This window comes from Sinocyclocheilus grahami, unplaced genomic scaffold (assembly GCF_001515645.1).
Source record: "Sinocyclocheilus grahami isolate Dianchi unplaced genomic scaffold, SAMN03320097.WGS_v1.1 scaffold1554.1, whole genome shotgun sequence".
NCBI lineage: Eukaryota > Metazoa > Chordata > Actinopteri > Cypriniformes > Cyprinidae > Sinocyclocheilus > Sinocyclocheilus grahami.
The window spans coordinates 174,974-188,872 of record NW_015506733.1 but is presented as its reverse complement, the minus strand read 5'-3'; the positions used below and the strand labels follow the sequence as shown (position 1 = coordinate 188,872).

Below are 13,899 nucleotides of genomic sequence, written 5' to 3'. Positions count from 1 at the left end.
ATGAGTGAAATGATCTGAAAATCTGTTCCTTTACAATGGGTGACTCGACTAATGTGTCCTGTATTATAGATTCAACAAAAAAAAAGTAGCATAATTGCTAGGGGTGGGAGAAAAAAATTGATTCTCTGATTCATCGCGATTCTCTCTTCGACGATTCTGAGCTTGGTTTTTGGTTGGCACGTGTGCGCGTTAGAGACACGGCGGGCTTCATTGCACAGAATTTGCACTGTGAGACACGTGCACAGTGCTTGACAGTGCTTGACAGTGTGTGCTGTCACCCCCCCCCCCCCCCCCTCCCTACACCAATGTACATAACCGTTTCTATATTGCGTGGCCGAGATTTACATAAGAAGGAGGAAACAATGGTGTTTGAGGCATCTATAGATGCCACTGTCTATGATCACATCAATAATAATCAAATGGCAATACTGCTGAGGAAAAAAAGAAAACCCCATAACTAGCCTATTGTCTGTAAACTTTCAGATACTTATAGAACACAAATTTTATATAAGTAATTGTTTTAAAAGGTAGTCTGCTTAAATAATAAAAAATAATGTAAATTTTGCAAAAATTTAATTTGATATAAAATTTTGGTTAAAATGTAAAGTTGTAAAGATGTATTTGCACAGCAGAAGAATTAATTAGGAAAGAATGTAGATCAAGAATTGTTTTGGAATCGGATCGTGACTCCCAGAATCGGAATCGGATCGTGAAATGCCTAAAGATTCCCACCCCTAATAATTACCTACACTCTAAAAAATGGTGGTTTGTTTTAACCCAACTTTAGGTCAAATATGGGCTAACCCAACTTTTGGGTTAAAAATGTCATTGAAACATTTAACCCAACAGTTGGGTTAGTCCATATTTGACCTAAAGTTGGGTTAAAACAACCCAGCATTTTTTAGAGTGTAGGATCATAAAAACTCACCAGAGCCTGTGATTGCTGAAATATGGACCTTCAAGATGAAGGCTGACTTTGATTTTATAAATGTTCCCTTAATATCTGACCATTAATGTCCAAAGTGGAAACAGATGTTGTCTCATGTCTGTGATCAGTGTATAAACTTGTTCTTGACTTGTGCATCACTAGTCATTGAGATAAAGACCTGCGTCCTGCGGGCTGGATGTGTGCGTCTCTAGTGAGTCTAGCGTCTCTAGTCTCATCAGAGGATGCTGGGTGACTCTCTGTCATCTCAGGCTTTATTTCTTCAGCTCCTTCTAGGTGTGGAAAAGAAGGGTAATGCTGACTTTTGTGTTTACATGTGACATATCATGATTTCAGTTTTATTTCAATTAATTGTGGAGCCCAATTTTTTTTATTTTAATTATCTGTTTCATTTGCTTTTCATCAACTTAGGAAATCAGTTTAGGAAACCCTGGACTTAAAGGAACAGTTGACCTTAAATCTTCTGTTTCATTTCTCCACCTGTTCATTCTGTTTATGCAGTGACAGCTCATAGTGACGGGCAAATATCAGAGTACGTGTTTGGAGCAACAGGAGGGTGAGTAAATATTGACAGTTTATATGTTTGGACTAGTTTGTTCAGTTTTGAACCTGTTGAGCTTGGCTCTGTCTGGTTCTTCAGGTCATCAAATGATGGAGATCTTGAAGCTTGAAGATTCTTGAGCTCTGCAAAGCTCTCCTCTGTTTCTGTAGATAACAGGACATTCATTAAATGTTGTTCTTAAATATCTATCTATCTATCTATCTATCTATACATACACACACACATATAGACTTAAAAAGTTAATTCGCCCTTCTACAAATTGGAATTCATAACGTCATGGCATTAAATGTAAAAAAAGTGTTTTTGCTTTATTTTCCAATTCAAATATTTAAAGATCCCTAAATCAAGACCAATTTACTTGAGATGCTAAACTACTATATGAAGTCTTGTTTTTTTTGTTAATTAAGTGAGCTTATGTTTAAAACAAGAACAAATATCTGCCAATGGGATATGAAAACTTATTTTCCCTTTGAGTTAAGTTGATTTTTCTGAGCCCAATGGCAGATATTTGTCCCTTTTTTAAACATAAACTCAGTTCATTTTGATGCATTTCTCAGAAAACAAGACTTTTTATCATATGTCATTCTTGCATGTTAAAAAGTTTTAGACATTTGCACTGGAAAACAAGACAAATATACTGAGAAAGAACATTACCCTATGATCACACAATACAAGTAAAGGTATTTCCATATTCTAGTTCAGCTATTTTTTTTTGTAAAAAGTAATGGAGATTAGTTTGAAGTTGGATTTTCAAACTTTAAAGTGCTGGTAATGTAACTTATTGTGTTCTCCATAGACATTTTATTGACATATTGTGTTCCCTTCAGTTTATTCCTTAAATTTTCCTTAATTGGTGTTAAAAAAGTCTTAAATTTACCTTCATAAAACTTGCAGAAACCCTGTTATATTATGTAAATATAAAGTGCATTTTATCCCCAGATGAAAACATTTGTTTTAGATTTAGTTTTGAACATGTATCTTTACAGACGGAGGAGGCACCTAACGCAGGAGAAGCAGCGGCGTTGATGATCCCGCTCTCAGAGCTGATGTCTCTGAAGAGGAACTGTATCTTCTGGTGTGCGTGCTGAGTGTTGGAGGATCCGTGGACGGCGTTCTCCAGCATGTCCTTAGCGAAGCGCGCTCTCAGGGACCCCGGGGCTGCTTGTCTTGCCGCACTGGGGTCCGTGGGGCCCATGGCCGCCCTCCACTCCTCCACCGCGTTCTCCTTGGTCAGAACCATCATCGTACACAGCCCGCTGCAGAGAAACAAACCATGATTTATCTTGCCTGTGTTCTGCATGAAGCCTTCCAGTTCAGTTAAGTCACATTTAATGGTGAACTCACTGACACATGTAATCCACCAGCTGACTGAAGAAGGGTTTGTCCCGATGCTCTTTATAAAACTCTTCTGCCATCTCTCTGGACAGAACCGTGTCCTTCAGACGGGAGATGGTGAATCCTCTGCCCCGAATCTCCTCCAGGATTTCCTCTGATATGAGCAGAAACACGCCAAATAAACAGTGAGTTTCTTGTTATTAATATTCTTACATTTTAATTTCCTATACACTACATTTGTAAGTCTGGGGTCAGTAAGATTTTAATAAAGCAAGAGATTAACAGTTTTATTAATCCGCATTAAATTGAACAAAAGTGACAGTAAAGACATTAATAAAGTTGCGAAAGACTTTTGAACGTTCTATTCTTCTGTGAATCCTGAGAAATCAAATGTATTACGTTTCCACAAAAAGTATGAAGCAGCATAACTGTTTTCAACATTGATAACAATCAGAAATGTTTCTTGAGCAGCAAATCAGCATATTATACTGATTTCTGAAGGATCATGTGACACTGAAGACTGGAGTAATGATGCTGAAGATACAGCTTTGCATCACAGGAATAAATTACATTTTACAGTATTATTATTTTGAATTGGAATAATGTTTAACAATTTTTGCTGTATTTTTGACCAGATAAATGCAGCCTTGGTGAGCAGAAGAGATGTCTCTCAAAAACAAAAAAAGTTTTATTTTTTCTCAAACAGTTTGAACTTTCAGTTTGCACTATATTTCAGCAGTCTCAGCCGTATATGGGGGAAGTCGTGGCCTAATGGTTAGAGAGTCGGACTCGTAACCCAAAGATTGCGGGTTCGAGTCTCGTACCGGCAGGGCTTGTAGGTGGGGGGAGTGAATGTACAGCGCTCTCTTCCACCTTCAATACCACGACTGAGGTGCCCTTGAGCAAGGCACCGAACCCCCAACTGCTCCCCGGGCGCCGCAGCATGTGTGTGTGTTCACTGCTGTGTGTGTGCACTTAGGATGGGATAAATGCAGAGCACTAATTCCTAGTATAGAATTAGTATGGGTCACCATACTTGGCCACATGTCACTTTCAGTTCAGTATTTATCGCTTTGACATGTTTGAAAAGCATTGCTGTATTGATATTTTGTTCAAAAGCTCTAGCCGCAACTATTATATTTCGTACAATAAATTCAATCAGACTTCATTCAGACTGTTTTGTAAATTATTTTAATGTTAAGTGTATCTATTAACCTTTTTTTCTAAACATTTTATAAATTATTCTTTTAAAAAAGGGAAAAAAATTGTTTTTATCTCCCATTGGCATTGATTCATCTTTCAAATTGTAACTGGCATCATATTTGCATACCAAATTTGCCTTGTTTCTTACATGTTCATACTTAATTATATTTTGTCTCGTCTTTCAAGGCATTAATGTTTGCCTACAAAACCACCACTGGCTCTGCACCCCTTTATCTAAATTCATTATTTCAGACTTATGTGCCTCTAGAAGCTTGCGTTCTGTAAGTGAACGTCTTTGTTGTGCCATCTCAAAGAAGCACAAAATCACTTTCACAGACTTTTTCACTAACTGTTCCCTCCTGGTGGAATGACCTGCCCAACTCAATCCCAGCAGAGTCCTTAGCCATCTTCAAGAATCGGCTAAAAACACATCTCTTCCATCTTTATTTGACCCTCTAACTCTAGCACTCTCTATTCTAATTCTATTTTATCTATATGTCGACTTGACCCTCTTACACTTGCACTCTCTATTCGTATATATAAACTGCTTGTTTTCTTAAAAAAAGGCCTCTAACACTAGCTTTTTCTATTTTTTTTCTATTCTATCTACTTGTTTTCTTTTTGCTTCTGCTAAATGACTAAATGTAAATATAATGTCTTTCTGTCTGTTTCACCACTCATAGCCGCCTTATTCTGCACAGTGTGTTGATGCACTATTTCCCTGACACAGCACCAAAAGCTAAAACTTTCGGTCTTCTGCCATTGTGTCAGCACTGCTGTGGTCTAGTTGTATTAAAAGCATGAGTCTGAACCATACAGCTCAAACACGGAGCTAATATCCCTCTCCACTCTTTGGTCTGTGTTCGGGGTGACTGCTGATATGATACCCTTGTGTTGGGTGTCTGGTTTGATGACGGTGAGTGTGTCCTCCGGTGGGAAGAAGAAGCCGATCTCCCTCTCCGCCTCCTCTGAGTTTCCGCTGCCGTGAAGCTGATTAATGCTGGAGCTCCCGCAGGAAAACTGGGCTCGCAGACTACATCAGAACCACATACAGAGAAACGGTCAAGAGCCCACTGACCATTTAAACACATCTATTATAAATAAACATGATATGATATACAATAACACACTGAGCTGAGCAAATAAGGGAAATGTCCTGAAGAAATCAAACTATTATAAATCTCAGTTTACCTGTCAGGTTGCTCATTCTTAGCCTGGATGGGGTCTTTGGGGCCCAGGACGTTCCTCCAGTGTTCCACGGCTCGCTCCTTCACTAGCGCTAATGCTAACACAGGCCCGCTGTGAACGACAGCAGAGACTCTTCATTACACGCTGTAAGTCTTCTGGCTTCTTCATTTACGTCATTTACACATTATTTTCATGTAATTAGCAACTATGTAGCTAAGATTACAGTTAAGCTTAATTTGAAGATAAAAAAATAACTTGTTTTTTTACAGTCCTTTTTAGATTCGATAAGACAGCATTCATAATTCAGATTGAATAGTATATTTTATATCTAATAATTATATTAATAATTATAATTTTGATAAAACGGGAGTTGTTTCAGTATCATTGATATACTATTGCAGTTTTTGTTAATGTTTTGAATTAGAATATATTGTTGTATTTAGTTTGCACTGTAATTTAAAACTTAATAATTTTATTGTTTTTGTCATTTTTAGTGATATGTCTATAGTATTTATAACTTTTTATGTATTAGCTTTAGTTGATTTAGTTTTAGTTAAACAAAAGTGAGAAATGTTGCTACATTTATTTTAAGTAACACAATTTTTTATGTATATGTGTGTGTGCATGTGTATATATATATATAGAGAGAGAGATATTAAAACATAAAAAAAAAATTAAAGTAACATTTATTAATTTCAGGTAACATTTATTTGGCTGAAGGGAGTTGTTATGCACGACGTGGAGCGGAGTGGATCGCTGACCAATCAGAATAGTTCTATCTATCTATCTATCTAATCATATTTTCAGGTAACATTTATTTTAGGTAATGATTCTGTAATTATACTCATTTTGAAAATTTTTGTGAAACATTTTAGGTAACCGTAATATCCATGTTTTGACATCCAAAAATGAGAACTGCTCAAAAATGCTGTTGTATTCTATTTTGCAAAACTGGCCTTAATAACTATAAATCTCAAGCTGAAGCTTTTCAAATGCATTTAATTTTCATATTAAATTACTTATGAGTTTCTTCTGTTGAACAAAAAAAAGAATGTTACTTTGAAGAATGTTGATAACCAAGCAGTCGCAGGTAGCCACTGACCTCCATTGTATTTTTCCCATAGAATGGAAGTCAATGGGTACCAGCAACTGTTTGGTTGGCTATATGGTTATATGAAAAATTGTAGATGATGCCTTGGCAACTAACTGAAATAAAATAAGCTAAAGTGCTAAAACTGAAATAAAAATGAAGCTAAACAGAAATATAAAAAAAATAATACAAATACTGAAATAAAAGTAAAGCCAAAGAAATATATTTTTAAAAACTTAAACTAAACTTAAAATGAAAACTAAAAATATGCTAAAATAAACGTATAACATCGATATTTATATAAAATGAATAAATATGAATACAAATTAAAATAGCATATAACTAATGCTAGAATAAATGAAATGTAAATAAAGCCAAATAGAAATATATATATTTTTTAAATAATAACAATGGAAAAAGCACATAAAATTAATAAAACTTAAATTAAATTGATCAATGAAAACTGAAAAATAAAAAAAAGCTTAAATCATTATATTTATATAAAATATTATATTAAAAAATCAATAAATATTTTAAGAATTAATGCAAATTATAATACTATTATATAATAATACACACTGAAATGGATGTTTGGGAATGATGTAGTGATCAATAAATGTCAGTCATATGTTGGTTGACTCAAAGTGTTACATTGTGGCTTTAGATCAAAAGTTCATGAGAAATGAGTCAAGTGTGTCCAAACTTTTAACTGACAGTCTGTGAGTTAGTTAGTTTAGTTTAAAGCAGGAGTATCTGTCTGCGCATGTAAACGTAATGTTGGCACATGCCTCTGTTTTCCCTGGCAGCGTCTGGACGGATGAGCGCCAGCGTCCTCTCCACATGCTCCTGTTCCGGCCCGGCCCGCTCCGAGCCCGAGTCCGCCATCGCCATCCTGAAGCTGGGGAAGAAGAACGCCAGCTCCCTGCTGGCCTGCTCGCTGTCGCTGCTGCCGTGTAGAGCGTTCAAAAGAGTCTCGGTGCCGTACTGAGCCCGCAAGATGAAGCACAGAGAGCGGCCAGAGAGGGATGGATGGATGGATGGAAGGGTGGAGAAGCAGAGAAAGAGAAGAGCAGATGGTCTCACTGCTGGTTCTCGGCCAGGGCAGAGGGAGGGAGGCAGGAGTCCACACAGGATGTGTTGTGCTATAACTGTTAGAGCTCAAATCTGTGAGCACAATATGGAACGACAACGCAACGCCCTCGTATCACTTTTAGATTATATTTAATTACAAAATTACATTATACACACATCAGGGAATCACTGAGACTCTATGTTAGACCTACGCAGAGAGACCATGCTATTATGTATGACTGACACAACACAATTTTGAGAGTTTTACTTTTTAATAACTTATTTAAAAAACATCCGTCTTTTCATATTCTTTTTTTTAAAATAAATTACATGTATTATAATTTATTTAATTGTAATTTAAATAAATGATGATATAAGTTTATATATATTTATTAGTATTTGTTTTTTTATGTTTCTATTTAGCTTTATTTTTATTTCAGTTTTAGTAATTTTAAGTACTTCAGCTTAAATTTATTCTAGTTATTTTCAGATATTTTAATTTTTTTTTATTTAATGTGATTTGGATTTGAGATTTGGATTTTTGAACAAGATCTTTCTTTGCATTACCATAATGCAAATGTCAGAGGGACTGCTTATGTTCATGTGTCACTCCTACATAAAGTCTATATATTTATTTTCCTGGGAATGAAGTACCTCTCCGACTGCATCCTCCTGGCCTCTTCGACATCCGGTGGACCGATGAATTCCCGCCAGGCTGGGATGACGTCCTCACAGCCCTCCGTCTTAGAAATGACCAGGACATGCGACGGGCCGCTCGACATAAACTAGATGAGCTCCTGGAAGTAAGGCTGGAAGAACACACACACACTTCACATGACACACTGGCATTCTGCCACTACACACCATCAGCAAAAACATTCAAAAACGTGCTATTTTTAGACTTATTCTTCTCTTTACCTCTGCGGCTTTGTGTTGATAGAAGTCTTGAGCTTCTGCTTCACTCAGCGTTCTCTCCTCATGGGCCAAAATCACAAAACCTGCATCCTGAATCTAGAAACAAAACATGCATTCAGGAAGAAATAGTGTTCAGCGGCAAATATCATATGAATATAATCAACTTTAAAAGATGCAACAATGTAAGTTCATCATTTTTTTTACCTTCATATTGTTCCAAACGTGTAAATATTAACCACATAAAGGTTTCAAATGACTGATTGTGAAAAATAATGACAACTTTCATTTTTGGGTTCATTTATCCCTTAAACTGAGCTCTTACCTTCATAATAATCTCATCTGCTTTGCCGTGTGCCACCACATCTGGCTTGATTATTGCCACTGTGCAAGACGTTTTAGCAGGAACTAAGACAAACCAGAGCAGGTCAATTCAGCCAACAGGACAATTACAATTAATGGAATGATGTTTAATGAAGGAAAATCATTACCAATCACATCTTCATCATGTGGGTGATCCTTAATGTCATCATTCACCTCTTCTTCCTCAGTTAAACCTTCATCTGTCACCTGGAGTGAAATATGTTACTTCTTTAAAAAGCCCCTAACAATAAAGGATAATTATTTCTGATGTATAATAATGATTAATATTACAATATATAATTAGATTATTATTAAATTATTAAATTAAATTGTATATAATGAAATCATTATAATTATATGTATTATATAGATTAAAAGATCCCTGACAACAATAAGTGATCATTATTTCAGACTCACAGAGTTTCCCTCTCTCTCTCTCTCATTTAGTCTGCTATCAACGGCTCAAGCCTCCGTTACTAGGTTTAAAATGACGTTTTGGAATCAGCAACAGAGGAGTTGGATGAGATGCGGAAGAAATTAATCATACTCTCAATAGCGTTTTAAGTAGAAAAACCAGACAAATGCCTTGAAATATATCATCTGATCGATGTCTTGAGGTGTGGTAATCGTAGTATAAGTGGAATAATTGACTTGAACTATTCCTCACATAATTGAGAGCTATCAATTTAACATAACTTTAACTTTAAAAAATAATAACTAATTTAAGTGAACTTAAAACAATCTTCACATAAACCCATTAAATGTCACCTGTGCCCTTCAGCAAGTATAGAAAATATAATTTAATAAAGTTATCAAACACTAAATTCTAAATTAATTAGAGATAAAGTTTAAAACTACAGAAGTTATTGATTTCGTCTTTTTTATTTTGTTCTTTGATTAACAGACATCACTAAGGAAGCCTGTTTCCGCCACTGAATAAAAAATAAAAAAGGTAATTGCGACTTGTTATCTCACAATTCTGACTTTTTTTCTCGCAATTGCGAGTTTACATCTCAGAATTCTGTCATATAAACTCGCAATTTTTACTTTTTTTTCTCAGAATTGCGAGTTATAAAGTCCAATTTTAAGGAGAAAAAAAAGACTGATATGTTCTCAGAATTGCGAGTTTATATCTCACAATTCTAACTTTATAACTCGCAATTGTGAGTTTATATCACGCAAATCTGAGAAAAAGTTTCTTTCGTGCTTTGAAATGAAATGATACATGCATATATATGTAGATTGCACCTCATACTGGACTACATTTCCATAATTTCTTCCCAAATCTTTTTCATCCAGATTCAGGCGTCATCTGTTGTCCACACAGTAATAACGGCAGGTGTGTGGTGTAACTCACCGCCCTGCGTGCCGCCCCGTGTTCTAGGACGTTCTTCTCTTTGCTCAGCTCTTCTTGTATCACCCTCTGCAGGAGAGGAGCATTTGGTCCCCGCAGAACAGACACCAGCTGCCCACCCTACAACATGACAACACCAGCCCATCATGTCCAGCAAACAGATCAGGTGTGAACACCATCTCACAGCAACAAGTCACTTTCACAATAGCACATATTTCAATATTAAGCCTGTTTTCCACTGAAGCTTATTTCCACCACGGAATAAAAGTATAAATAAGGTAATTGCAACTTTTTATCTAAGAATTCTGACTTTTTTTTTTTTTACAATTGTGAGTTTACATTTCACAGTTCTAACTTTTTCCCGGAATTCTGAGTATCTCACAATTCAGACTTTTTTCTCAGAATTCAGAATTTACATCTTGCAATTCTGTTTTTGTTTTTCTCGCCATGGAATAAAAAAATTAAACTTGATGACTTTTTATCTTACTACATTTTTTTTCTCTTGCAGTTGCAAGTTTATATCTGTTTAAGTTCATGTCTGACAGAATTATGAGATAAGAAGTCAGAATTACCTTTTTTAATTTGTTTTCCCCGTGGCTCAAATAAGCTTCAATAGCTTTAGGACTATTTCATTTTTATTTGTTTGTTTGTTTACTCTTTTTTTTTCTTCTCCATTGTTTCCCATTATTTCCAGGACAATTAAGCACACTTTTCCCCGAAATGTAAATTATTATAATGCATCCAGATGTTTTACTTTTGAAAATTATTTTTAAAATAATTACAATTATTTTAACTCTCATTAAACTCTATTACTTTAAAACAGTATTTTATTTATATCGGCATAAATTAATAGCAATGCAACTGATACCTCTATGATATATAAATCTTTTACAATTTAAATGATATATATTAATAGTTTTATCCCATCACAGTATGATGAGATTTGGGTAAAATGTGCTGAATTGTATATAATTGTGTATTATGCTGAATAATGCATACAATTTGAATGCAGTCTATTTGTCTATATGCAAAATATATTTTTTTTTGTTCAAAATATTTCTTCTTTTGTTCATTTATTTTGGAGTGAAAACTGAATTAAGAATTAACGTCTGTTTCCTTAACAGGTTTTGCGTCATGTACCCATGTATTATTTGCCTATTTTAACTTGCATTCAGTTTCAGACCCACCGCATAAAACAGAAAGGTGGGCTCACACTTCCTTCTGTACTTCTCCAGAGCTTCAATCCCATCAGCCTCAGCCTGCAGGGATGATAAGACTGCGTGACAGAAATGTCGACATTTAGAATGATTGTTTGTGTGCAATCTAATCTCCAGAGCGGCTCATCGTACTGTGGCAAAATGCAGCAGCTCGTCTCCCAGCTCATTCTCGATTTTTCTAAAGAGACTGACAACGGCGCGGCAGGGTCCACACCACTGCTGGTACACATCCGCCACTGACACACACACACACACACACACACACACACACAACAATCCCCACTGCAAAACTCAGACTGCACTTACAGACTTTTGCAGCTCTGCTTGACGTATAAGAAACCAGACAGACAGACCAGCAGAGAGTAATGAGACAGAAAACTGTTTCAACATCTGTGCTGCAGTTTCTTTGTGTAAAAAGCAGAATCTCAGTGTGATCAAATGTTGCTGATCTTTTCTCTTCATTTTTCTTCACTGTTTTTGTCAAAAGTTTTTAAGTATTATTGCCACAGTTGATAGATAGTAAGAATGATATATAGATAGAGATAGAGAGAGAGAGAGAGAGAGAAAGATGGATAGATGGATGGATGGACAGATAGAGAGATGAATAGATAGATAAAGAGAGAGATGGACAGACAGACAGACAGAGATATATAGATAAACAGACAGAGATATATAGACAGACAGACTAAATGAATCCGTGGTATTTATGATCCGTGATCAGAAGTATTTATGTGTGTTTCTATGTAAGTTAAAGACTGTGGTATCAAATGTTCACATGATATAATGTGTTAGTTTAATACTTCTAAGATGTTATCTGGTTACCCAGAGAGCAGAGAGTGTGTGCTCACTGTGAGACAGGAGAGATCGAGACAGAGACGCACTTCCTCCTTCACTGTCAAAAATACAGATCCATAAGAAACCTCTACTTCAACAGATTCACCCACTTAATAAAGAACTTTACAGCCATTAGTGAAACAGAACAAATAAAGATAGTATTAGGAGAGGGGGCAGTATTGTATCTTTCCAATAAAGCAATTTTTGAATTGAATTGAGATAGATAGACAGACAGACAGACAGACAGACAGACAGACAGAATAGATAGATAGATAGATAGATAGATAGATAGATAGATAGATAGATAGATGATTCACCAGGTCACGTTTCACCCAAAAATCTAAGAAAAACATTAGGCTATATTTTGCATAAAGAAAATGAATTTGCAACCTTTTAATTTTAAAGCATGTTTAAGAACCTATATTTTTTAGACATTATTTTCATGACAGTTAAGTACATTTTGCCCCCTTAATTAGATATATTGTTGTCTCTTCACTGTTTCATAGCCTAAATTGGACAGTTATGTATTTTAATTGCATATAAAGTGTCCATCCATTTGGATTACACAGTTTAAACATATACTAATAAAGTTACTATGTGATGCATATTTGTCAGTAATGAAACTATTAACAGAAAAGTTGACAAGTTTAGTATTAAATCTATTTAATTTTATCATATTTTCAAAATGCATTTATTCAAACTGCTTCGAATCAGCATAAATCGGTTCATTGTGAAAACAATTAGGCTACAATTACTCATTTCTAAAGTATGAAGATGGTTAAAATATGACTAGCTGTGGAACAGGCAAATGTATGAGACTTAAATACATTTTTGGATGATAAATATATAAAACTGGTTATTGTATCTTTAAAACGCATTCAGTTTATTAGTTCTATTACAGAAATCTGACCTGTTTCATTTATATGTGTCTGAACAAAAATGCATCACATCAAATGTGTTACTTTGTTTGTTAAAGCGCTGTAATCCAGATGGACAGATGCGGTTCAAATTCAAAACTTAAAACTGAAATAAAGTTAATAAAATCCATACAGACATATTAAAAAACAACAATAGCCTAATAATAATAAAACAAAGCAATAATGAAAATGACAAAAGCACACAACAAAGTGAACAAAACAAAAAAAAAAACTAATTCAAAATATTAAAACAAAACTATAAGTGCATCTTATATATACACACCTTGCTACGTGTACTGCGTTAGACTAACCAAGACTTGTCATTTGCACTTATATATTGTTGCTCTTTTGTTAGTTTTGACTGCTTTTATTGTCCTCATTTGTCAATGGCTTTGGATAAAAGCATCTGCTAAATGACTAAAAGTAAATGTAAATCTCAATCAGACTAGAATAACAGCAATATGCTCATAAGCAGCAGATAGTGATTAGAAGTAGTAGGCCACAAGAGGCTGTGTGGTACAGTCATTTTATCACGCTGTCCCTCTTAAAACTCCCTGAACGGTTGTAAATAAATCTGCTTTATAAAGCAAGATATGCTGCACCTCTCACTGCTCATAATAAAGCTGATTGTGCTTGTTTGTTGAGTTTATCTCTGAGCACTTCATGCTCAAACTCGCCTCTGCCCTCAGGAAATAACACTTCTTCCCATCCTTACAGTTTCTTCAACAGGCACATGTTTGAAATTCTGTAGTTTTTACAAAATAATTTTGGCAGCTGTGGTTGCCAGAATAATTTTTTTTTAAATACAGAAAAACTAAACACATTTATGGCCAAAAACGGTAAATTTGACAGTATAAAACTGTAATTTACAAACAAGAAAATTTGAATGTAAACCAGTAAATTCAAC

At 35.1% G+C, this 13,899-nt stretch overlaps 1 protein-coding gene across 1 annotated transcript; it reads right to left on the bottom strand.

Annotated features, from left to right (window-relative positions):
* Window positions 1-1,090: 1,090 nt before the first annotated feature.
* On the bottom strand, window positions 1,091-13,727 carry LOC107571148 (thioredoxin domain-containing protein 3 homolog). The gene is given in 16 exon segments (XM_016257436.1): window positions 1,091-1,218; window positions 1,556-1,651; window positions 2,508-2,764; window positions 2,853-2,997; window positions 4,934-5,079; window positions 5,238-5,364; window positions 7,113-7,321; window positions 8,050-8,204; window positions 8,314-8,406; window positions 8,633-8,715; window positions 8,799-8,877; window positions 10,028-10,144; window positions 11,212-11,283; window positions 11,374-11,531; window positions 12,090-12,133; window positions 13,708-13,727. Coding segments are annotated over 16 exon segments (1,929 nt in total).
* Between the last annotated feature and the right edge of the window lie 172 nt (window positions 13,728-13,899).